The sequence below is a fragment of the Ictalurus furcatus genome, chromosome 4 (genome assembly GCF_023375685.1).
Source record: "Ictalurus furcatus strain D&B chromosome 4, Billie_1.0, whole genome shotgun sequence".
Lineage (NCBI taxonomy): Eukaryota > Metazoa > Chordata > Actinopteri > Siluriformes > Ictaluridae > Ictalurus > Ictalurus furcatus.
This window is the reverse complement of record NC_071258.1, coordinates 12,735,061-12,762,565: the sequence shown is the minus strand read 5'-3', so window position 1 is coordinate 12,762,565 and position 27,505 is coordinate 12,735,061. Positions and strand designations below refer to the sequence as shown.

Here is a 27,505-nt window from a genome sequence, read left to right as displayed (position 1 = left end):
CAAGAACCTCTGGGCGTTATGGAGCAATTCGAGTTATTGCGCGTTTACATAGAGACTGAAGAAGCATGCATTGAAGGGTGTGCAAAAGTGAAGTGCACATACGTGGTATGTCCCAATCGTTAAAACAATTTGTCAGAACAGTGGTTGGCCTATCCCAGGGAGCATGGGGCACAAGGTGGGGTACACCCTGGACAGGGTGCAAATCCATCGCAGGGCACAATCACATACACATTCACACACCCCTTCATACACTACGGACACTTTGGAAACGCCAATCAGCCTACCATGCATGTCTTTGGACTGGGGGAGGAAACCGGAGTACCCGGAGGAAACCCAGCACGGGGAGAATGTGCAAAGGCCGCGCCGGGAATTGAACCCCCAACCCCGGAGGTGTGAGGGAACCGGGCACCCTCTATTCTCCAGATATTCAACACTTAAAAAAAAGGTAATATATCTGCTTTAAGTGTGGGATAGAGTCTACAAGCGGTTCTGCCAGACAATTCAAAATAAAAGTCACGCACCACACTATGAATTAAGCAAATAACTTCAGATCACTGTTGGAGAAACACAAAGATAAATACAATTCATGTACAACTGAACATGTGAGGCATATAACTAATTTGTGACATTGGATTATATTTAGGGTTTCCTATGTTTTGCATTACCCGTGACCCTGAAAAGGATAAAGCGGTATAGAAGATGGATGGATGGATGGATGTTTTGCATTATTGGTGACCCTATGCAATTTTCTGCCAGCATAGAAAGAAAACAAGGAAACAATCTGAGCAGGAGGAAACACTTTCCGTCTCATTCACAAATAATACATTGCCTTGTTTTGATAAATAAGCCTCTGTTTGGGTAATAGCTAGGTAATATCCGTCATTCTGAAGTCCAGACAAAGTGGGCGTTAACCGGAAGTTACAGTTTGTCCCGGTGTGGCTGCCGTAGTTCGCGGTTCTTTATTTTCATTCGTCTTCACTCCTCACCCGACCAACTGTCACTGGTTGTTTATATCGACAAATACCGCTTGTGGTTTGTAATTAAAGTGCGAATAAACACTTGGCGATGTCTTCCAACAGTGGGATTCAGATACCCAGCCGCTTGCCTTTACTATTAACTCATGAAGGCGTTCTGCTGCCCGGCTCGACGATGCGAATTAGCGTCGACTCGGCGAGAAACATGCAGCTGGTGAAGAGCAGGCTGCTGAAGGGGACCTCACTAAAGAGCACCATTATAGGAGTAATTCCCAACACCAAAGACCCGGAGCAGGACAGCGAGGAGCTCCCCTCTTTACATGGGTAAATCCCAGCGAGCACACTTTCTCCATGAAGCTGCTAGTAAACAGAGCTACACTGAAACACTGTAGGAGGCCATGTAAAGCTCAGAGTAAACTACTGTTAGGAGTGACGTCAGGTTGATATTTAGAAGTTGTTTAGTGTTATTTAATGTATTTGAGAGATAATATTAACTCACGTTAAATAAGATTAACGTAGAGAGCACACACAACCAGGTTTAATTTCTTGCTATGTGTTATTAAAAATTAAACTTATGGGTTTTATGGTATACATGGTATTTCTCATGTAGAAATCCGGCCACACTGCTGCACATGTGTAAATGAGGACTGCTTTTTCTAGAATGATCTTTGCGGACTTTAACCTTGTTTCACTAGCTACTACAGTTCACTTCATGGTTGCCAGATTGTGCTATATTGTACACAGCACAATACAGTTTTAAACTTTAACAGCTCCCTGTTTAACTTCCTTAACTTTCCTTTTTGGGCTAGAACACTTTTTTAATGCAACTTTATGCAAAGAATACACAGTCTGCTCGCTGTCTATACCAATGTGATTTAATACCAAGTTAACCACGTCTATTATACTTCAATTTTTTTTTTAATCAATAAGCACATAAACTAAGTGCAACATGGGAAATTGTGGCACACTCAGACTGAGGTCCTATAATTTTGCCTTTTGGCATATAGCCTAATGAAGATCCATTCATTATTTGCAGAAAAGCACAGTTGTGATGAATGAGAGGAAGGTTTAAATATTATCCCACTAGAGTCCAAGAGATTTGCTGGTTTGAATGGAACATTAGACTGAGATAACAGGGTAATTTCATTTCCAGTCACCTCGTAAATCCTCTGCACTTCAGAACATTCATTATAAGATGTCAGGGAACAACAGTGTTGTTCAAATAACAGCAGACAAAACTGTCTATCCGCCACAAAACCGCTCCAAAATGAAGATGCTGGTTGAAATTAGATTTTGGCCTAACTTGAGCATGCTATGAGATTTTGTAAACCACATGATATAAGAAGTAAATGTTATGCTGAACTGCAAAAGGATATTTCCTGTTTTTAACCCTTGTGTGTCAATTAAAAAAAAAGTTACACACCGGCCCATAGAGGACATAAATTTCCATTTCCAAAAACTGTTGTAGAAATATTACGTATTAATATTTTTTTTCCACTTTTACTGACTTCAATTTTTTACCAGCATCAGTTGTGATCATAATTACCTAACATTCATTCATTTTCAGAATTTTAACCCTTTAAATGCCGGTTTCTTTACATAATGCAAAAATCTTCAAAGCTCAGTAATCTTTTTTGATTCATACACATGAGGTGGGATTTGTGATTTCCCGTACAATATAATTTCTTTCTTTCAAACTGTTCACACACAAATTTCAGTACACACACACACAAACCACAACTCTGATATCCATACAAACACACCCACACAGTTATAGCTGCATCATTTATTCAGTTGGTCTGTAGCACTCTATAATACAGCAGAATCAGAAAAAAGGAAAAGCATGTATTTTCCCCATTGGTTAAACCTGAGAACATACTACACATTTCAGAATTAAAAAAAAAAAATTCAATGTTTTGAAACCTTGTCAACAAAATAAAAGCCTATTAACACAGAATGCACGATTTTATGCTTAAATATCACGGGGATTAAATATTGCAGTTTGAATGGGTTTCAATGGGGACATTTTTATCCTTAAGGTCCTGAGTGTAACTATTTTGTGTACCTATTTTAAAATAAATTTATGAAAGCAAATGAGGATATAATATTAGAATTCCAATAAAAAATACACACCTTTTGCAAAATTTTTATTGTTTGCTTTAACACAGACAAAATGGTAAAAAAAAAAAAGAAAAAGACAAAAATGTCCATAAGGACACACAAGGGTTAAGCAAACTGGTTTTAACATTTGATGTTAACATGTCTTACATACCATTAGCTGACAAGCTGCAGCCTGTGTTTTCACTTTTTCACGTTCACTTGGTGGTTGACGGAATGCATGAATGTTTACTGTTTTCCAGAAATGATTTATTGGAAAACACTTTTGTTGGAAATGGGGTCATTGGATGGCCGCACATTAAAGTTTGTGTTTGTTGTGACCATTACTGCGGTGTGCTTGAACAGGGAGCTTCTGCCAAGATGTGTGTGTTTTGAATCTTTTAAATATCTGGAATATTTAATTTGGTTCCTGCTTGGCTCTCAACTTGGCAGTGCTTTTCAGGTTTTTCTTTTCACACATCGTCACAGCTAAGTTAAGGTGCTATCCAAGCCACCAGAAGTACCTGATATTGATAGCCCCAAGATTATTTTTGTTAGTTCCATGAAGCTTGCTAACCCACATGACTAATGAAGTACAGGTGCTGAATTCCATGCTGCATACAGATGCAAAGACACTGTTAATGCTGTTTAAAAGAACAATAAATACTATAATACCCAGATAGTATTACAAAAAATGATTATATTCATTTAATTATCTTATATCAATTATTATATATTAATTACATTGCCCTCTAATAATATTGGCACCCTTGGTAAATGTGGCATCTATATGTAACAAAGATTTTTTTTTGATAAACCTGTGTTTTGTTTGCAGTTGTTTGATATCCATGAGAGCAGAGCACTTTTGTGAATTGTCTGAACAAAATATCAAAAGGTTAAACAATTAAGACAATTTTTCACAGCCTTCTTTGCTCATATTTGCCAAAGGTGCCAATATTAGTGGAGGGCACTGTATATGTCTATAATAAATGATCATATATTAAATTATCTGAACATATGAAACATTTAAAAAAAATATTGTCTCCAAATGTCCAAATTCTGCACAGTTTTATATCTGAAATTGGTCTCTGATCCATGATTCTGATTTCCACTTTGCGGAGAAGTCGTAGGGCTCTACAAGCATGGTGAGACAGCGAAGCAGTCCATGTAAATCAGTGCACTCATGATACCTTGTGTTCTTGCAGCATTGGCACAGCAGGCCTGGCAGTCCAGGTAGTGGGTAGTAACTGGCCAAAGCCGCACTACACACTGCTAATCACAGGTTTGTGCCGCTTCCGTGTGACGCAGCTGCTGAGGGAGAGACCCTTCCCTGTGGCTGTGGTGCAGCAGCTGGACAAACTTGAGCAGTACACAGATGGAGAACAGTTGGATGGAGAGCTGGGAGAACTTTCTCAGAGGTTCTACCAGGCTGCAGTGCAGGTGTGTGTGTGTGTGCAAATATCTGTACACATACAGTAATTCCTTTTGTCAGTTTCCTCATGCTTAATTTCATTTTTGCTGCTTCTCTATTCCCCTGTCAAGCTCATAAATGTTTTTCAAGATTTAATGATTTTTGGTAAATATGCACAAATGAACAAAGACCCATTATTATTATGTCACTTAAAAAATCCAATATAATAAGATTTATTAAGCATCATGGTTTCAAGGGGGCTAATTCAGTTGTTTGAATGCAGCTGATAATTGGATTAATATAGCCATATTGAGATGCCTGAGACAATATATTGATCCATGATCAGCAAGACAACAAGTGGTTAATAAGAATGGCACAAAGGCCTAGAGAGGTGAATTTTTTTTTTTTTTTTTTTGATACTATAAAATGTTACAAAACCATAATGCTTGTGTGCACTTTACTTTGTTTGTCCTCTCAATTTGGCATTTGAATTAATCATTTTTTTCACGTTTTTGTTCGTTTTTGCTGTCATCTAAAGAAAAGTGCACATGATTAGGGAAACTGAAATCGGTATGTTTTTTCTCATATGGAGCTATTCATAGTGCTGTTCATTCAACTTGAAAAGTCCATCTACTTAAACCACTTGCTCAGTTTAACCAGTTCACTGACATGTATTTTTCCCCCCATTTTCTTTGCAATTTGGTCTTGCCAATTCCCACCCAGTACCTTACTCTGTCCTATAACATGACAGCTACCAACTGGGGGTGGTGGAGCAAACATGTACTTCCTCTGAGGTACATGAAGCCAACCTCCACATTTTTTAGAACTGTTGCTCATGGTGGGTCACAGGGTAGTGAAACATTTGGAGGAAAGCACTATCTGCCCTCTTCTGCATACATAAGCTCACAGTTACCCACTAGCAATAGTGTCGCTCTGCTTGACCGATAGTATGTCATTCCTCCCGCCCAGAGAGCATGGCTGTTCTGACTGTGGGGTATCATTGGGATTTGAACTCATGATCTACATTCATGTTGTGCCACTCAGAAGCCTACAGGCATGTTTTCTGAGATGAGAGCACAAATTAACCAAAATATGATTTTATGACCTCAAGTGAGTACTTTATGGCCACAGACTAAACAGCATACATTGTACTACATGGTGTGCACAAGCAAAAATAATAAGTAATATAAAGCTTCTAAATGAGTGATCAGATCTTGCAGGTTTGATTTAACGACTTGTTGTCTTGGCAATGGAAACATGTCAAATCATTAACACGCTAATCCAGCTAACTCAGTTATCCACATTTGAAAAACATTTCATATGGCATATTTTTTAAATTTCATTGTGTGTGTATATATAGTTGCTGGGAATGCTGGATATGTCCGTGCCTGTAGTAGGGAAGCTGAGGCGGCTGCTCGACAGTCTGCCCAGAGAAACCCTGCCTGACGTGCTTGCCGCCATGATCCGCACCTCCAACACAGAGAAGCTCCAGGTACAGTTTTTCACACCGTGACCATAAATTCAAATTGGGGTAAGTAGCCTTTTGTATTGTGCAAGCCAAATATTATTTAGTTGTACTAGGTTATATGTTTTGCTTGGATTACATCATTAAACATATTGCTTGCCCTATCTTTTAGTTTGCAGTGCATTCTATCATTTATCATTTCTTGCATGTATTATTACAGGAGTCTTCGTTCATACTTTTATGCACACCTCTTGGTGTTATGTTTTGATGGTAGGTGCTGAATGCAGTGGACTTGGAGGAGCGATTTAAAAAGACTCTTCCTATGCTCACCAGACAGATCGAGGGCCTCAAACTGCTGCAGAAGACTCGTAAACCCAAACCTGATGATGAAAAGAGGGTAGGTCTGTCAGTGCTCACCGTATACTCTTCATCCCCATCATCACCTTTGTTTTTTTCCTCCACTGATGTCAGTGATGTAAATGCTTTGTCCTGCAGGTACTGGTTATCCGCAAAGGCAGCGGTGTGCTCCCTGGCCGTCAGTTCTCTCTTGAGGATGAAGGGGAAGATGAGAATGGTGATGAAATGGCTGTGCTGGAGAGGAAGGTGAACGAGGCAGCAATGCCCGAGTCTGCTCTACGTGTATGCCTAAAAGAACTCAAACGGTACCGCCTGAGCGCTTCTGTTTCAGCTTTATGCCAGTATGTTTACAAAATTACATACAAATACACACTTACTGGTGTAAGAGACGTTTATGAACTCTCCACAAAAGACAGGTGAATGAACCCTTCCTCAGAAAAAAGCTAATAAATAAATAACATAATGAAAACATTTGGACTAGGAGCCACTCAGACAAATTTCATGAACAATGTTACAAAAATAAAGCATTATATCTATTAGTAATTTCTTACATTAAGTAAAACTAATATTCTGTAACCAACTTATTAACAGTATAGTTGTGGGTAGGACCGTGGTGTCTATATTGGGGACAGGGCTTAATCTTGGTCAAGCAAATGTCGTTGTTTATCTCACACTAATGAATAGATCATTTATATATGTGTTATTTAAGAGGGCCAGGTAGTGGTGGGAGGTTACCAGCAGGCAACTGACATTTGGCACATCAATTGTGCACATCCAATAAATTACATGATGTAAGCTTGGTGCAATACCAGTGTAAATGGCTGGGGATGTATGTGAAGTAATGTGATGGTGCTTCTCTTCGTCATGTTTCTCCCATCAGTAGGATAAGAGAAATACACTCTTTGTTGTTGAGATGAAATTGGTGCTACTGCTACAGTTTCTACTGTTTTGTCAAGGTTGAGTATAGCTTGAGGTCTAGAGTGCCGGTTACCAATTCAGTGAGAGCAAAAACATAGAGACAAAACACGGGCTGTGTTATAGAGAACATTCAAAGATGTTAAGTTTTGTCAAGGGGCCAAACACGAGATGCCTTACAAAATATAATAGGTCTTAAAGTCAAAATCAGTTCCTAGGAATTAATGGACTCACAAATTTTGTCTTGGAGCTGTGAAAATGATAGATCATAGGAAACCTAGATGTTGCATTAGCCTTTATTGCTTAGTACATCAATATACCCCACCACATTAGCATGATGAGATGTAGATCCAAATATATATATTTAATAGTTCTTTATAACTAAGCCATGATTAATATTTTTCCAGGACGTGGTCCCAGGCTTGTTTTGTTATTCTCTGCAAGAGAATTTAATACACTAACCTGCTTCATTTGTATGCAGTCTGAAGAAGATGCCTCAGTCCATGCCAGAGTATGCTCTCACCCGCAACTACCTGGAGCTCATGGTGGAGCTGCCTTGGAGCAAGAGCACCAAGGGTGAGAGTTTTATTATTTCATATATATATAAAATATATAATATTTGGTGCTGGTTATGAATCAGTGTTAACAGAACAGAAACATCAAAAAGATGTTACATATTAACTTCATTGGATTATGTAAGGAATAAAACACAGCTGAACATGCTGTTATTGGAGAATAATCAACGATGCAGTGGTTAACACCCAAAGTTTATTTATTTTCCAGTAACAGCAGGTTCTGAAGTGTTTTCTTCCTTTTATTGCACATCAGTTTGACAATGCTAACAATGAACGAATGGCGTATTTTTGGTCCGTTTCATAGTTACTAATCTAATTTTCTGTAACGTTCAAGAAACAAGCTAGTTCCTGCAGTTCTTGCAGGACGACTCATCACACACATACACACACATACATATACAGGTCAAAACAAACAAAAAAGTGCATTAATATAAACCTACAATTTGTCTTGCAGTTGGCACAGTTGTCAGCAAAAATTAATCAACACCTTCTGACCAATCAGAATAGATAGGGATTTCAACAATGCTGTGATATAAATCATTATAATTGATATCATATTGTAAAGAAAATATCCTAGAATGTTACATAGGTTGTACTTTAAACATTTGTCCTTTGTATCTGTTAATGGTCTGTTTCTGATTATTTTTGTGCCTAGACAAAATGTAAAGACTAGGTTTACCTAATTTGCAAGGTTTGTTAGGCATAACTTGCTCCTGCCACATGAGGAGCATCTTAGGGTAATGGAAATCAAGGTTTTGGATTATAATTATGTTTTATATATAATGGGTATATTATAACAAGGTTGTAATCCAATGGTTTGCAAAGTACGTGCAGGAGCATGTTATCATTTACCTCAAACACTTTGTCATCCTATTAACTGCTGTACTACTGCACTGTGTCTTGTGGCCACAAGGGGGAGAGCTTTCCTACATTTTAGTGCTTTTTTTTTTCAAATTACAGAAAAAAACAAAAGGCAAGCCCAGTTTTTGCTTGACTGCTGTCCACCAATCAGACATTCATGATGTTGTGTAACTGGTGATTGATCGATATACAAATTGCTGGCTGAGCTAATATTTTGGAAAAGAATTCAGACCAATACAAATTGCATAGTGGTTACATAGGATGGCACTACATGGAAGGATTAAAATGTATTTTATGGAAAGTGCAGGTATTTTGCATCTCACAGGTTAATAACAAACAACCTGTCCCCTCATTTGATATATGATCACTATGTGGGGTGATGTAATGCACAATATGTCATTCTGTGTATTTATTGTCTTGCACTCGTCTCACAATGTTGTGTATTTGCACTTTATGTACTTTTGCGAATTGTTGTGTTGCACAATGGTCCTGAAGAAACAACATTTCGATACGTTCCAACGTACAGTGGTGCTTGGTGCTTGAAAGTTTGTGAATTCTTTAAAATTTTCTATATATCTGCATAAATACAGTGCATCCGGAAAGTATTCACAGCGCTTCACTTTTTCCACATTTTATGTTACGTTACAGCCTTATTCCAACATGGATTTTATTAATTATTTTATAATGTCAACGTGAAAGAAGTTTGTTTGAAATCTTTGCAAATTTATTAAAAGTAAAAAACAAAAAAAGCACATGTACATAAGTATTCACAGCCTTTGCCATGGCACTCAAAATTGAGCTCAGGTGCACCCTCTTTCCACTGATCATCCTTGAGATGTTTCTACAACTTGATTGGAGTCCACCTGTGGTAAATTCAGTTGATTGGACATGATTTGGAAAGGCACACACCTGTCTATATAAGGTCCCACAGTTAACAATGTATGTCAGAGCACAAACCAAGCCATGAAGTCCAAGGAACTGTCTGTAGACCTCTGAGACAGGATTGTATCGAGGCACAGATCTGGGGAAGGGTACAAAAACATTTCTGCAGCATTGAAGGTCCCAATGAGCACAGTGGCCTTCATCGTCCGTAAATGGAAGAAGTTTGGAACCACCAGGACTCTTCCTAGAGCTGGCCGCCCGGCCAAACTGAGCGATCGGGGGAGAAGGGCCTTAGTCGGGGAGATGACCAAAAACCCGATGGTCACTCTGACAGAGCTCCAGCGTGTCTCTGTGGAGAGAGGAGAACCTTCCAGAAGAACAACCATCTCTGCAGCACTCCACCAATCAGGCCTATATGGTAGAGTGGCCAGACGGAAGCCACTCCTCAGTAAAAGGCACATGACAGCCCGCCTGGTGTTTGCCAAAAGGCACCTGAAGGACTCTCAAACCATGATGAAACAAAGATTGAACTCTTTGGCCTGAATGGCAAGTGTCATGTCTGGAGGAAATAAGGCACCACTCATCACCTGGCCAATACCATCCCTACAGTGAAGCATGGTGATGGCAGCATCATGCTGTGGGGATGTTTTTCAGCGGCAGGGACTGGGAGACTAGTCAGGATTGAGGGAAAGATGAATGCAGCAATGTACAGAGACATCCTTGATGAAAACCTGCTCCAGAGTGCTCTGGACCTCAGACTGGGGCAAAGGTTCATCTTCCAACAGGACAGCGACCCTAAGCACACAGCCAAGATAACGAAGGAGTGGCTACAGGACAACTCTGTGAATGTCCTTGAGTGGCCCTGCCAGAGCCCAGACTTGAACCCGATTGAACATCTCTGGAGAGATCTGAAAATGGCTGTGCACCGACGCTCCCCATCCAACCTGATGGAGCTTGAGAGGTCCTGCAAAGAAGAATGGGAGAAACTGCCCCAAAATAGGTGTGCCAAGCTTGTAGCATCATACTCAAAAAGATTTGAGGCTGTAATTGGTGCCAAAGGTGCTTCAACAAAGTATTGAGCAAAGGCTGTGATGTACATGTGCTTTTTTTTTTTTTTTTTTTTTTTTTTAAATAAATTTGCAAAGATGTCAAACAAACTTCTTTCACGTTGTCATTATGGGGTATTGTTTGTAAAATTTTGAGGAAAATAATTAATTTAATCCATTTTGGAATAAGGCTGTAACATAGCAAAATGTGGAAAAAGTGAAGCGCTGTGAATACTTTCCGGATGCACTGTATGACCTAAAACATCATCAGATTTTGATTAGTAGACAAAGAGAACCCATTTAAACAAATGAGACAAAAAAAAGAAGCTTGGATTCCACCAATCCACAGTCATACAGATTGTGTACAAATGGAGGAAGTTCAAGACCATTGCTACCGTCCCCTGGAGAGGTCTACCAATAAAGATCACTCTGAGAGCAAAACACGCAAGATCACAAAAGAACCAAGGGTAACATCTGAGCAACTAAAAGCCTCTCTCACATTGGTTAATGATTATGAGTCCACCATCAGGAGAACACTGAACAACAATGGTGAGACAGTGGTGTGCATGGCAGGGCTGCAAGATCACATAGACTAACCAGAAATCTATTGGAAAAATGTTTTGTAGACAGATGAGACCAAAATAGAACTTTTTTGGTTTAAATGAGAAGCGTTATGTTTGGAGAAAGGAAAGCACTGCATTCCAGCATACGAACCTTATATCCCATCTGTGAAACATGCTGGTGGTAGTGTCATGGTTTGGGCCTGTTTTGCTGCCTCTGGGCCAGGACGACTTGCCATCATTGATGGAACAATGAATTCTGAAGTATAACAGCGAATTTTAAAGGAAAATATAAGGACATCTGTTCATGATCTGAATCTGAAGAGAAAGTGGGTCATGCAGCAAGACGATGACCCTAAGCACACAATTCGTTCTACCAAAGAATGGTTAAAGAAGAGTAAAGTTAATATTTTGGAATGGCCAAGTCAAAGTCCTGACGTTAATCCAATAGAAATGTTGTTGAAGTACCTGAAGCAAGCAGTTCATGTGAGGAAACCCACAAACATCCCGGAGTTAAATCTGTTCTGTACTGAGGAATGGTGTAAAATTCCTCCAAGCCAATGTGCAGGACTGATCAACAGTTACTGAATAAGTTTAGTTGCAGTTATTGCTGCACAAAAGGAATCACACCAGATACTGAAAGCAAAGATTCACATACTTTTGTCACTCAGGTATGTAATATTGGGTTGTTTTCCTAAAAAAATAAATGACCAAGTATATATTTTTTTGTCTCATTTGTTTAATTGGGTTCTCCTTGTCTACTTTTAGGACTTGTGTGAAAATCTGAAGTTTTAGGTCATATTTATGCAGAAATCTAGAGAATCCTAAACTTTCAAGCACCACTTTATAAGATATATGGCATATGACATAAGCTATATGACAGTAAAAACTCACTTGACTTGACCTGACTATAATATCAAAGGCTGTGGATGTATTTGTGTACCTCCATGCCTTAATGTTGACTGTCCCACACACACAAACACACAATACATTCCTGTCCTTTAACTACTGTAGATATGCATCAGCCCTTAGAATGTTAGTTCTGTAAGGAGAATGTCATGTGTATGCAGTAGAGATGCATATACGCTGTATCTATAGTATGATATAGTGAAATATGTCCTGCCTTCCTCAGAGATGGGGATGTGCATGTTTAACGATTTATACTAAAGTAAAATTTCTGTTTCTGATTTATATCCAAAAATGGTTCAGGCAATTTCTCTACCCTGGTTAGGTTGCCTCGTGTAGACAGCTTTGTGTGTGTATGTGTGTGTGTGTGTGTGTGTGTTCTGTTATATGAGCTGGTGATGATTCATATTCCTCTGACAGAATGCCCAGATTCCGTTCAGCTCAACTTGTGTGCATGTATGTGCAGAGTGAACAATGATCTGCTGTAATTTTATTACCATTCTAAGTTATGACAGTTTGATCCTGGCTCTCTGTTCAGACTGCCTGGACATTCGGGCTGCTCGGGTGCTTCTGGACAGTGATCACTACGCCTTGGAGAAGCTGAAGAGGCGGGTGCTGGAGTACCTAGCAGTGCGGCAGCTCAAGAGCTCCCTTAAAGGTCCTATTCTGTGCTTCGTGGGGCCTCCAGGTGTCGGAAAAACCAGTGTGGGCCGCTCCATCGCCCGCACCCTGGGCAGGGAGTTCCACCGTATCGCCCTGGGAGGAGTGTGTGACCAGTCAGACATCCGTGGCCACAGGTACACACTCCCACCAGTCTAAAGCAAAGGTTTTTGCACCAGTTCTGCATAATTTAGTGATAATAGTATAGGTTCAGTTTCTAGGGAAATTCAGGGTGTTGACATAATTGAAGCATATGATTATATTAGGAATGAGCAGAAATGAAAGACAACTTGGTGCACAAATAATCTGTATGAATGATTTAAAACACAAAATGCCATTATTTCCTTCTTCCCACTTCTAAATGTCTAAATATGATGGGGGGGGGAATTAGGGATGCATCTACACTGACACAGGTATCGGGTAAAATATGCGCTGATATCAACATCTGTCATATATCATATATCATATATCATGTCATACTGTCATGTCAGCCTAGTGTAGGTTGTTGCTCTAACGAACAGACGACACGTAATATCAGCGATCTGGATATATTACAAATTTAATGATGACAATCGAAGCAATGCAGACTGCGGACTGAGCACTGTGAAAGTATCAAGAGGATGTTTTACAGCATCTTCCACCAATGCAAGTAACCTGATCAGATGTCTTATGGTTTTTAAACAGTATTTTTAATAGAGAGTGCAAGGGTGGCCGACCAGAGCTCACAGAGCAGTATCCATGAGCATGGTCATCAAAAATGAGTGCAAGGTGCCATGAATTGTGTGCACACAAAGCATGAAGCAGTGAAATGATCGTGCAGAGAAACTGTCATACATGAAAGCACTGCTATTCTGCAAGCACTGCACGGCAACACACGCTACTTATTGCTCAAGAGTTGAGGTGCAATTTTTGATATCTTGTGCTCATTTTTAATGACCGCACTCATTGTTCCTGCTCTGAGCATTGTATTATAAGATACTGTTTAGATGGCTTAACATCTTAAATGTAAAACGCAATGGTACAGCAGCATCACATGGAAGCAACCAGCATAAACAGAGCTAAAATGTTCCATGATGCTCCTTAATACTATGCAGGTTACTCATTTTGTTATCAGTGTCGTTACTTGTATTCTGACAGGGGAAAAAATTGTATTGGTGCATCACTAGGGGAAAAACAACAACAACAACCAATTATAGCATATAATTTTTAACCTCCCCATCTCCTGACCACCAGCTATCACTGAATGAAAATTCTGAGACTTCTTAACTCAAAGGTTTGTCAAGTTACAAAAGAGAATGCTTTATGACATCCTTATAAAGACCCCGTGAGATGCCTTGAAACTCCCAACGTTATTCGATGTTTTGATGTAATTCTAATTTCCATTGAAACAGGATGTCAGGACATATCGAGTGGCAATAACGTTTAGCCTACCTCACACCCTGGCCTTGACAGTTAGTAGCATGGACGCAAGCCCGAGCAATAAAGTGAATGAATTCAAGCCATTTTCTTCTTAACCAACTTACAACTGGAAAACTGAATAAAACATGTGCATTAGAACAGCACATTTATGACCCATGCTTTCTGATCTGATTTCTCTCGCTCAACAACAACTTTGATAAGGTGATCTTTATAATGTTGGGGGCAGGACACTTCAGATTCTTTTCAGAGCATTTAATTGGACAGAAGATCTGATGAGAGGCTGAAGTGGTAATGGTCTGCACTTATATAACACTTTTTTAACCTTGGCGGTTCCAAAGCACTTTACACTGTCTCATTTACCCATTCACACACACACTCACACACCAATGGTAGCAGTGCTGCCATGCAAGGCGCTAACTTGCCATCGGGAGCAACTTGGGGTTCAGTGTCTTGCCCAAGGACACTTCAGCATGTGGAGTCACGTGGGCCGGGATTCGAACCACCAACCCTACGATTAGTGGACAACCCGCTCTACCACCTGATCCACAGCCGCTGAAGTGCAGAATGATGTCATCAAAATTGTTGATCCGTATTTATAGTAGAGAGAGGCTGTAAATTTTAAATGCATATATATATATTTAATATTATAAATGTGAATTTTGTTATTGTTTTGGAGCACACTAGCTTATAGATAACCTTAAGGCTTACGCATTCATACTAAAAGCCACAAAATTTCGAATTTGATTGATTTCATTAGGACTTTAATTTTGTCTTTATCAAGGAAAATGTTGCGCCTAGTGCAAAGCAAAAAAGCGTTGTAGACAATGTTTTGGCCAACAGAGGAGTTTGGGAAGATGATAGGTAAACACCAAGGGCATCAGATATCAGCTGCAGTGTCTGACTTGATACTGCCAAGGGCTATCACAGAACTGCTGAAATCCATGCCAACATTTGTGAAAATGTGAATCCACGTTTTTTTTTTAAATAACAGTCAGTGGCTTATACATGCCCTATGGATAAATAGGGTGTGCTCCTGGGGGATGCGACTGCAGTCCTTAATCCAAGTTTGAATGGTTCCATACTGCAATAAAATGAAGTTTAATGTAGTTCTGCCGGCATAGGAATGTAATTATCTCTTAAATCCTCTATGCTTATTACATGGATGAAGCCAGGTGTAGGCTGAAGCCTGTGAGACATTACATATTGCCTTGAGTAATGTGAGGGAACCTGAGCTTCAACGCTCCAAGCTGTACTATGAGGTCATCTTTTGATGTTCTCTCTGATCTCCGGTCACTATGGAGACCGACAGGAGGACATGACATCAAGGCCTGCAGGCTGGGACAAGTCCCTGTAAGTTTCCCTCGGTTTCAGCAAAAGCCCTCTAAACACACACATTTTGATCTATTAAACCCTGGTACTTGTCTGTTTTTTTATATTCTCCAGTTTCCTCCTACTTCCTAAATAACATGCCAGTAGATGATTGGCTACTATAAATTGTCCCAAGAATTGAATATGTCTGTGTGCATGGTGCTCTGCGATGGACTGGGTGTGTTCCCGCTTTGTGCCCAATCCTGAGATCCAGCTCGACTCTGACCAGGATAAAGCAGTTGCTGAATTTGTGTAGCAGTTATCCAGAGTTAACCTTCCACAATCGCCCTAAATTATTTCAAAGCATGAGGATCCGTGGGAAACACTCACCCACTGTTTGTAAGAGTTAGTATTGTGCTATAATAACATCACCACTTACTCCTCATGTCTGCAATTTGTGTCATAACGTGTTCCCTATTTTAGTCTGGATCATCCTCCCTGTGAGCTAGACGAGTGGGAAGAAATCCCTGCCTTACTCATCTTGGCTTAGTCATTCTCCTACATTCTTCTATTGTATTTAAGAGTCTGTGAGCTTGAAAGCTTGCCAAACATATCAATGTGTTAAAGTGTCCTTCCTATTAGCGTACTGGTCCCGACGGCACTAATTACAATTAACTGTAATGTTTCTCTTCCACTCCTGCCCACCAGCTGCACCACTCCCCCTTAACCCTGCATCCTCTTCTTTCTCCTCAGGCGAACCTATGTGGGCAGCATGCCTGGCCGCATCATCAATGGCCTGAAGACTGTCGGTGTCAACAATCCTGTATTTTTATTGGACGAGGTGGACAAATTGGGCAAGAGCCTGCAGGGAGACCCCGCTGCTGCCCTACTGGAGGTGAGAGGACATGTTAGACCTGCTCTGATCCAATATTTTGTAGTAGTAGAATTTTCCATTTCTTACTTAACTGAAAGGCAAATTCACCTTGGAGGTGGACGCTAAAATAAAGACGTCAACGAGCAAACAAGGCTGTACGCCCTCATGCTGAAAACGGAACTATGACCTGAGAGATGAAAATAAAAGTGGCATGTGGTTGCACTGTAAAAACAGCCATGTGTTGACCATGGTATGGCAACCTTACACAGGCTGTGTCTCTCTGTCCCAATGTGACCCAGACCACCTGCGCATTAGCGTGCTTCTTACTAGAAGTGCTCAGGATGCAGTGTTATGTCTCCCATTTGGTGTGCAACATAAAGAGACCAAAGAGCGTGCATTCTTACTGAGGATCATTTTATCAGTCGGGAAACATTTACGGCTTTAGTTCCTCGGTCTGTGTGGACAGGCCTGCACTGGGCTAAGTATGTTCTGCTGTTTGTTGCTTTTTTGTTTGTGTGTATGTGACGACAGCAACATATGCAAGACCTACAGCAGCCTGATGTGTTTTGTTGATAATGCACTGTGAGTCTAATCTTTGCAAGAACACATTACAGAACAATTGTCTTAGCTCCAGGACTTAAGCAAGAGCTGCTGTTAGGACACACACCGATCTTTTCTGCTACGTTTCAGAATCTCTAGTAAATCATACAAAACAACTCACTCAAGATGTCTTTTCCGGTATGCCATTGCGTTATAATCATGGTTTAACATCAGATAAAACAGTCAGTAGACTTACTCAAAGGGCCTTTTCCCATTGCACATGTACTGGAACTTTTTGTAGTTGAAACCTGGAACTGTGCCTTTCCTTTGGTACATGCTCTAAATTGACACCAAAGGGCACTAATGGTATTCAGGAGTGATTGACAACATAATTCTGCAGAGTTGCACAAACACTGAATAACCAAAAAACACGTTTGTACCATAACCAGCACCATTGTGCCATTCCATTTCTGCACAAATGATTTTTTTAATGTACCAAAATTGTAGCTGTGCAATATTTTTACAGCACAAACACAACACAAATGAACAGAAATGATTTCTGATCATATGTGGTACAAATTTTCTTATGATTTTATGGGGTTTAAAACATCCTTATCATTGTATTTTAATTGTGTCATATTTTTGTAAACATTAAAAAAACGTTGTTTACTTGCGTCAAGATGCATATTTTTGTCTTGTCGTTGACCAAATTTTACAAACCGCTTGTAAGTAATGTCACTGCAGCTCATATAAAATGGTTCATTAAATGCTGGTCAGACAAAGGAACAATCCTAATACGAGCATTTGATCCATCTTCAGAACTGAAGAATGGTGTTGTTGCATACTGTAATGGTGCTGCAGTCGCTCTTACTGTCCACTTGACCTCTCCAGGTGTCACAAATAGGAAGGTCATTTGGCTTCTGTTGTCCAACTAGTTTGTCTTTCAGCATCCTGACTGTAGATCGTCTCTGCTAAGATTTAAATATGTATATAAGTTCATAATTTTACAGCACAAGGTGGTTGTGTTCTGGTCCAATTGATGTCTCTTTCTCTCTGTGCTGACGATCAGGTTCTGGACCCAGAGCAAAACCACAGTTTTACTGACCACTACCTCAATGTGGCCTTTGACCTTTCACAAGTCCTCTTCATCGCCACGGCAAACACCACAGCAACCATCCCCCCTGCTTTGTTGGACAGAATGGAGGTGCTGCATGTGCCAGGTCAGAGTTCATAGGTGAAAGGTCACAGTAGTGTAAGGAGTGTCAGTGAAATGAGAGCGTTCCTTCTTTGGAATGAAATATTGACTATTGGTTTTCACAACAATGAGCACATTTCAGTGATTCTGTCACTTAGGCAGATGGTGATAGTATGAATGGTTTATTGCGCCGTGCTTCTTATTATGTGGGTGGGTGGGTGTGGCCATTCTAGGATACACACAGGAGGAGAAAGTGGAAATCGCTCATCGGCACCTGATCCCTCATCAGCTCGAGCAGCATGGCCTCACTCCTCAGCAGCTCCAGATCCCACAAGACACCACACAGGGGATCATCAGCAAGTAAATGTGCACGCTTTCTCTCCCATTTAAACACTCACCCACATGCACACATACTAAATAGGACAGAGATGAGGGATTACTGTATCCAGACAGATAAATCAGGTCAGCGGGATTGACTCAGAGGCAGACAGACATAAAGAAAGTGTAGCCCACAGCCGCACCCACACACTCATCTCCCTGCTTCTACACTACTAGCAGTTAAGTCAACCTGGCAGTGACTCTGGATGAGAAGAATAAAACAAAAACTGATGGGGATTCTGGGTAGGCCATAGGAGATCCGATTTACAGCGCATTGGTGTTCTAATAAGAATAATAATGACCACAGGGGGAAGAGTAGCATTCTCTCATTATTAAATTCCAGTTATTCCAGTGTATTGTGATAGAGCTTAAACAGATAAAAAAAAAAAAACAGCAATTACCTCAAAGTAAAAAAGCAATCTATATATGCTGATAAGCCTCAAATTCAGGAATGACAGTAGCAAATGTCTTATTGCGTGTGGCTGTAAATGTTTAGGTACACGCGGGAAGCGGGTGTGCGCTCTTTGGAGAGGAAGATTGGAGCCATCTGTCGAGCGGTGGCTGTGAAGGTGGCAGAAGGTCATAAGATGTCAAGATCGGAGTCGTCCAGTGAATCTGGAGCAGGTACCATTTGAAAGCAGTTTCTAATGCTGAAGAATAAGCATCATTTATGCCTTCAAATATGGCTCATTATAAAAGAGAGTGTATGGGTGTGTGTGGTGCTTTAGTGCTTAGTGGCTCTTTTCACATACACTGAAGATTACTTCACAAAGTCTACTGAGTTGGGCACAATCTCACTTACCCGTCACACCCCACATAAAAACATGCTCAAGTACAAAACAGCGGTTTGCACAATGAAATTTCCACATGTTCACAAAGACAGCATCTGCGTATATACTTAAGGAGTATTAAGAATTTTATAATGCTCTATGAAATCCCATTACGCCTGATTTGCACGTTTGTAGTCTAAAATCCAATAAATTTGAATTTAAGACAGTTTAAGACGTATTAAGACCTTTAATTTTGAAGAAATTAATTTCAGACAATTTAAGGATTTTTTTAAGGACCCACAAATGCCCTGAAAAACCCCATTTAGACATGAGTCATGTATACTCACTCACACGTGCACACATGCTGACAAATACAGAATGTCCCTGCACCAGTGTGAATAAACTAACTTGCACAGACACGCCCATCATCAGGTTCTTTAGCAGTGGGCTGGAGGGGTGCTAACAGCCGGCCTTGTGTCCCCTCACCCTCCCCTTGTCTCAGTGCAGCTGCTCGTGTGTAAGACGAGTGGTCACAGTGCCAGTTAAAACAGTAGGGGGTAGGGGAGTGTGCGACTGATTGATTTAGCTTCTCCTGCTCTTGTCCAGCATGAGCCAGCCACAAAGGCAAACGTAAGGACTGAATGAGAGCAGCTCTTTTACCTCGTCCCTTGTTAAATGAATACGTCTCTATTGCCAGGTAACATACCTATCTGACTGTCTGAATGCAGCTTTGTGAATGTGATCAAAGAGAAGAGCCTGCTGTTCCGTCTCACTCTCTCATATGAACTAATACCGAATGGCCATTGTTGCGTTGTAATTGAAAGAGAGAAAAATTACTGTGTCAATTGAGTCACATGACTTGTGGATAGCCATTGTAGCGTGCATACTAATGAGTCTCAATGGATCAGCATACACGCATGTCTACACCATTCCCCCTCCCAAAAATAAGAGGCGCACCTGCTCTCACCCCTCAGTGGGCCTCTGTGCTGCCCCCCCCTTCTCCTCCTTCCCCCTTCTCTTCCCCATGACTTGAAGTCTCACACATCCCCTCCTGCAAAAGTGCAAATAAAGTACTGAATGTTCCATTACTGAGGAAAAAAATAAACAAAAACCCCCGATGCAGTTTGTCTGTTCTCTCAAAACTGACCTTTCTTTCACGCTCTATCCCATCAGGTCAGGATCAAGCAGAAACAGGACAGGATTCTGACATGGCATCTCCACCCGAGATGCCCATCGTCATTGACCACGTAGCCCTCAAAGACATTTTGGGGCCACAGCTCTTTGAAATGGAGGTGAGCATGCAGCCAAATCAGTTCTAAACTTTTCTCTTTGACATCTGCTCTCAGCAAGGGCTTGGGAAATGAAACATTTGGCAATGTTTGCCTGGGGTTCTGCATTCCAGACCTTTTCGTAAGGTTTGAGTTGTGTGGGGATGTCTGGGATCTTTGAAAGGAAGGTTAGATTCTCTCCATGAGTTTCTATCATAAAACAGAAAAACTTAAGACCTCCAGGAACTTTAGGAAGGTTTACACCTGACGAACTAGGGATGAATTTATGCCGCAGTCGATTAAAACTCGTCACCCAGAATTTCGGACCTTCATCTAGGAAAAGTCTCCTCAATTCCTACTCGTCGATTCAAGACGATGTAAATGACATCAAATCAACATGGCTACTCACAGCTTCAGAAGTAAACAAAGTAGCATGTCGTACCTTTGAATGAGTTACGGTGTATAGAGGTATTTGCTTTGGATCAGTCAGCATAAAGACATTAGCTTGTTAAATCTGTAATATTGACTTTACAGTTTGCTGTTTTGAGGAGGTAAATATACATCACTCATCACGGGTGGCTGGCTAGCTTGTTGCTAACAAAAGACGAACATAGAGCTAATTTGTAGCTTGAATGCATGGAGGTTGAAAATGATCTGATTCCGTGTTCTAACTTCCCACTTCCAAGGTAAGTTGAAACAGACAAGGGAGCAAAATGTGCTATGCTGTCAGGGTGGGTGGGTGGGATGGGATATTCTCTCTCACCTGTCAATCACAGTGACACTAGCTCATCATGAGCATCTGTGAGCTCATGTATGCAGAAGGTGGTAGATAACACTTTCTTCTGTATGTTAGGCTGCCCTGTGATGCGGCATGAGCTTAAAAAGATGGGAGCGAGAGCTGGCTGATGGTTGGGAATTGGCAAGTGACCAAGTTGTGGAGAAAATGGGGAGAAAATATTTTCTGAAAAACAAAAACTCTTGGAGTGGGCTTGTAACCTTGAATGGCACTGATTGGTTAAATATCTGTTTCACAGAATGACCACCTATCTTACTTACCATTTTGAAAACCTGCATTCAGCCAACAAGTGGTTAGATACCAAAGCTTATTTTAGATCAAAGGTACCATGAGTGGCAGAGCAGAATATTTTTGGCTTTACACAACTGTGTAGTTCAGGTTCAGGATAGTTCAATGATTCTTTAGTGCATCAGACGGTTCCAGTTGTTCTGCTTTAGTAGTCCTTGCCATAACCAGAATATTACTACTTATTGGCCAGCTATATAATTTGATCTACAACTTCTACCATTCTGCCCACAGACCTATGAAACAACCTCTTTTTTTTTTTTTTTTTTTCTAACAGAGGTGGCCTGGGGTGCAGTTTGTGTTACAATTCATCCCAAAGGTGTTCAGTGGGGTTGAGGTCAGGTCTCTATGCAGGGCCCTTGAGTTCTTCCACTCCAACCATGTCGAACCATGTCTTTATAGACCTCGCTTTGTGCACAGGGACATTGTCATGCTGGAACAGGTTTGGGCCTCCACTGAAGGGAAATTGTAATGCTACAGCATACAAAGACCTTCTATATAACTTTGCGCTGCCAACTTTGTGGCAACAGACCCACATATGGGTGTGATGATCAGGTGTTCACAAGCTTTTGGCATTAATGTATATAGCTTGCTGCCTCATTTCTTTTGGCCTTTGTGGACTTACAAAAATACACTACCCCAGCATTTTCACACTGGATGTGTTACGTAATTGAATAGTAACTATCTGTCAAATCCACATCCTATGTGCCCACCTAATTATAAAAACAAACAAACAAACCTGAACCTCTGACCATGAAACACAAGGGACAGTGAGCCAGCTGTGAATAGACTACATATGTCCATAAGTATCAATATCATGCGAACACTTCAAATCTGTCTTCGTTATGTGCTATGATTTTAAAGTTCACAGCATACAGAAAGTGGAAGAACATGGAAATGTGGAGTTTCAGTCCATCTTTATAGACTTAGAGTACAAAAAAATGCAGCAGGATGCTTGGGCTTGGATTTTATGCACATCACAGCATTTTTATTGAACGCTGTTTAAAGTGGGCGTATATTTACTGCATGTGACTCCTCTATAAGAATGTTTCAGAAACACATCCAGTGGTAACTGGTGTTTGATATAATGATTGACTCTAAATACTGAAATACATTACCCAGTGTAATGAGATATATAGAGAAATGTTTTAAAAAAAGAAGTTGGAGCGAGTGTAAGTGCAGCGTGAGACTGAGGACATATGTTTTTTTTTTTTTTTTTAACTGCTCCAGTAAAGAAGCTGTGGTATGAATGTATGCAATTCTTGTCCCCTGGCATAGATGGATCAAATATAGAGCACAGATTTCTATGCAGTCGCTTTTGCAGTTTGAATGTCTAATGCAACTGTGTGTGTGTTTGTAGGTATCCGAGCGTCTGACCCTGCCTGGTGTGGCTATAGGCCTGGCCTGGACTCCGCTTGGTGGAGAGATCATGTTTGTGGAAGCCAGTCGTATGGAGGGCGAAGGTCAGCTCACGCTAACCGGCCAGTTGGGTGATGTCATGAAGGAGTCAGCACATCTGGCCATGAGCTGGCTCCGCAGCAATGCCAAGATCTACCAGTTAACAAACCGTGAGACACACAAACACACAATCATATCATTAAGGCCTATTCATGCACATTCATTACTTTATTGAGATAATTTGCTGTTTACGTGAACACTTTCAAAATTAGCTGTCGCTTAATTCATTCATCATAAGGAGGAAAGAAGTGTAATTTTGTTTGTAATTAACTGAAAAGTCTGGCTTCTCATTTACTTGTGTGAAACCATCTGGTGTTCTCTGTTCTCACTGTGACATTGAGGTCACATTTTATTTAACATTCTTTCTGCGGTAAGAGTGAGTGGCTTGTGTGTGTGTGTGTGTGTGTGTGTGTGTGTGTAGTTGCAGGCTGTGCTGACCCTCTTGAGGCCACTGACATCCACTTGCACTTCCCGGCGGGTGCAGTCACTAAAGACGGCCCTTCTGCTGGAGTTACTATCGTAACATGTCTAGCCTCTCTGTTCAGTGGGCGTCTGGTGCGCTCTGATGTAGCCATGACAGGAGAGATCACTCTGAGAGGCCTGGTGCTGCCGGTGAGGAAAACCTAAGAAAATTATAAGGTTTAGAAAAATTATAAGGATTACGCCCTGGTTGGCTCTCGCACAAAAACATTAGACATATCAGAGGTGGACAGTTCACTAAATACAATAAAAACGAATAGCCCAGTTATAATCGGCTTGTCCTGGGTGCCCGGGTTATTTGTTTTTATTATTTTTTTTAGTTGCTCATTCTACAAGTACAATATATAGCCAAAAGGGAAATTGTAATGTACAGTATACAAAGACCTCCTGTACAATTGAATGCTTCCAACTTTGAAGCAAAAGTTTGGTGAAGGCCCACATACGAGTGTGCTGGTCAGGTGTCTACACACGTTTGGGCATATACTATATTACATAGTGTTGTTATTTTTATTTACATTAAACAAATGTGCCTCCCGGTGGTACAATACACTTCGATGCTGTAACTATAGCACATGCTACTCATTCTGAATCCCATCACCCGCTGCTTTCACTAGTCAGATTAATTCGCTTACACTGTTGGCAGATGACCATTTCTGAATCGGGAACATGCAGGTACATGGAAACACTGGTAAAACCAAGGAAAATGAAGATAGCCGAAAAGTGATCCTAACTCTTTTGCTTACTACATGCAGCCACCTTTCAGATAAACACAGTGGGCCTCATTTATCAATTTATTATAAAGTTTTGTGCAAGTGTTTTCATAGGTCAAACCAATTTACAAAAGTTTTGCAAATTCTGATTTTCTTCGACCTCCTGTGCATATGTAGATAAATGTCAATCATGTATAAATTACTAGGCGCTTGCCCAGCACACCTGATTTGCATTTGGTGACGCCCATAAAACTCCATGTAAGGCAAAGCTGACAATGCTGAAATGACAAGTAAATGGCAAAAAAAAAAAAACAGACTCTCTCAGAGGTAGATGTGAAAGTTATTATGAGTCATATCTATGCCAATAGAAATATATTATGTAGCAGTGTAACAGCATCCAAAAGGCCAAAATCTGGAGACAAATTACAGAAACTATTAATTACGTGTGAATTAAGTGAGGTGAAAACAAAATGAGTAAACGGAGTTAAGTGTCGAAAGCACTTTCAAAAGAAAGTCTTGCCAACTTGTCGGACAGAAGTGTCTCACACACCAATGCCCTCCCTGATGAACATGTCATAAGGAAGTCAACCTTGCCACGCAGCACACTAAGGATTATACGCACACTGCAGCTTAAGATGAGCCAGCTCAGTCACTTATCGGTCACTTAATGCTAGCTCTGACAAAGTGTTGCACAGTATTAAAATAAAATGCGGTGGAAAACAGAAGTGACTTCCACACCGTCTGTGCCAGAAAATGAAATGATCGGGTTTTACTAAATTTGTGTGTAACTGAAATAAATATGCGATTTACACTTGACAGTATAACCTGTATTTAAAAGTGTGAATATTATGATTCGAAGCTGATCAGTCAAGGTTTACATTAGTTGTTTGAAACTTTACACACACTCAAGAGCAGGAGTAAGATTGGATTGTTTTTGAGTTTACAGGAGTTTCATGAATACCAACATGAAATATAAATGATCCAGCTTGATAACTGAGGTCCATTGTGAGAAAATAATGATGCTAAATAAGCCTCCAATAATATCTTTTATGTGCAGAGAGAACACCACAGCGCATCTCCAAATGTTGCTACCTCAGGCTACTGCCAAATCGTCCTCTACGTGGGAATAACAGAATCGTATTACTTTGTTAGCTACCATTTTATAGCCTAGTCAGTTACATTTGTAGGGACTATGCAGCACATTAGAGGTTTCACTTGTGTGTTGGGCTCGCTGATTGATTTATAATTTGTTCACCCCTGCGTACTAAAAATAAATCTTTAGAAATCAAAAGTATGTAAGTATGGAGTCTTACAGGGTTTAATATGAACAGCTTCAAGTAATTTAGTTAATGATCCTTATTTACCCACTAATTAATCTGACTACTGTTACTTATTAAAGCAGAAGGTCATGTCACAGTAAAATCATGCTCTGTACCCGGTCTTTGTTCAGGTGGGTGGCATTAAGGATAAAGTCCTGGCGGCTCACCGTGCTGGTCTCAAACGAGTCATCCTCCCCAAACGTAACGAAAAGGACCTAGAGGAGATTCCAGCCCACATCCGTGCAGAACTGGACTTCGTCCCAGCTAGTACTTTAGACGAAGTTCTTAATGCTGCCTTTGATGGTGGATTCCCTACTGCCACCGTAACACACCCGCGGTTTAGCAGCAAGCTCTGAAACGGCAAATTCTCTCACACACACACACACACGAGACAGTCTTTCATGGTTCTTTGAAACTGAAAGCACTAGGGTGAACATCAGGTTCAGCTCATGGAGTTGTGAACTCCATTATTTCTGCCTAATAAGCCGGTTTTATTAGAAACACTGCGTGAAAATCCTATAGTGTATTATAATAGAAATAAAATAGAACATTTTATTTCTATTACATATCAGAAATGTAATTTGATACAATGAAGTATTTCATGCTATTAAAATGTGTTCCTGCATGTGAACACAAGACACAGATTGTCTTAGTTGTTGGTAGTTTCTGGTAATTTGGCAACAGCTGCTTGCAGAGAGTGAGTCTGTTACTGTGAGGATGTCTGTACCAGCTGATACAGTAATGTTATCAGCGCTCTGTGTATCAAAAAAAAAAAAGTTAAGAGATGTATCAGCTGATACCGATTAAAGACTATTTTTCCCGCTTTCGGCCGATAGTTTAAAAACATCAGATGATCAAGGCCGATTACATTCTCTCAATCAAAACAGGGCGGGAAAACACATCGATTTCGTGCTGTGTGTAAAGATGTCTCTTGGGTGGAATGATGACAAAACTGCAGTTTGTAATCTCTGTACTGCTAAAATTTACACCGGACACTGCAGCAGTGAAGCGGCGTCGAGTCTTAATTTTTCCCTCGCCGCTGAATTAAAGCACCAGTACACCATTGAAAGATTTAAATGAAGATGAGTGACAAAAAAGTATATATATATATATATATATATATATATATATATATATATATATATATATATATATATATATATATAGAGCACAGAAAAATATAATTGTAGAGTAGTACATTTCATATGCAGCTACTGTTAATAGGAGTTAATATCATCAAAAAAAAGGTTTATATTAGGCCTATATATTACCAAGTTGATGTTAGTGATGAAGTAGAAATGCTTTTGTTTGTGGTGAGTGAATGTGAGATTAACAGGAGGTTTTTAGATTTCAGGCAATTAATTCTGTTAATAACATTCAATAAGACAAGAAATCTTACTTTAATGTTAATTTGAGTAATGTGTTCTGTTTGAGACCAGTTACTGTGTAACAACTTGTTGAAATGGAAAGAATAAAGTTTTTATTTGCGTTTCCTTCAGAATTGTGGAATTAATTATTATTAATTTAAAAGAAGGTATAAAAGGCAGAACTATCGGTATAAGCCGATATCACTCTTAATAATCTCTTATTGGTATCGGCAGAGAAATTTGGTACCGGTGCATCTCTAATGTACATAAGATTGCTGAATCCACACTAATTTTATTAAAATAAAATACTTGTGTGACTACCAAGAGATCCTCTGCTACGTTTGAGGGAACAAGTCACTGAACTGGTTATAATTTCTGATTAGAGAAATGGGGTGTCCAGTAGCTTGTTATTACATCATTTAACATTTGAACGGTGTATTACAATCATTTGGAATATTACAAATAAAGACTACTGTAAATACTACCATTTGCCCCTGATTATTTTATATGCTGGTGATGCATTTTTGAGTCTAGTGTTCTATAATCTCAGAAAGTTTCTACCAATACAATCTCTCTCATGTAATAAATAAAAATGAAGAGTTGGATTGGTTGCTTGGACGATGGAAATG

The 27,505-nt window shown here is 40.1% G+C and overlaps 1 protein-coding gene across 1 annotated transcript; it reads left to right on the top strand.

Moving 5' to 3' along the window:
• The first annotated feature begins 756 nt into the window (after positions 1 to 756).
• Positions 757 to 25,865, top strand: lonp2 (lon peptidase 2, peroxisomal). The gene is made up of 15 exons (XM_053623017.1): positions 757 to 1,298; positions 4,277 to 4,511; positions 5,843 to 5,974; positions 6,222 to 6,344; positions 6,443 to 6,609; positions 7,701 to 7,795; positions 12,588 to 12,846; positions 16,190 to 16,331; positions 17,920 to 18,070; positions 18,279 to 18,405; positions 18,920 to 19,047; positions 20,367 to 20,485; positions 22,903 to 23,110; positions 23,422 to 23,612; positions 25,641 to 25,865. Exons 1-15 carry the CDS (start codon positions 1,066 to 1,068, stop codon positions 25,863 to 25,865), a joined length of 2,535 nt encoding a protein of 844 aa, XP_053478992.1. The 5' UTR covers positions 757 to 1,065.
• The last annotated feature ends 1,640 nt before the right edge of the window (positions 25,866 to 27,505 follow it).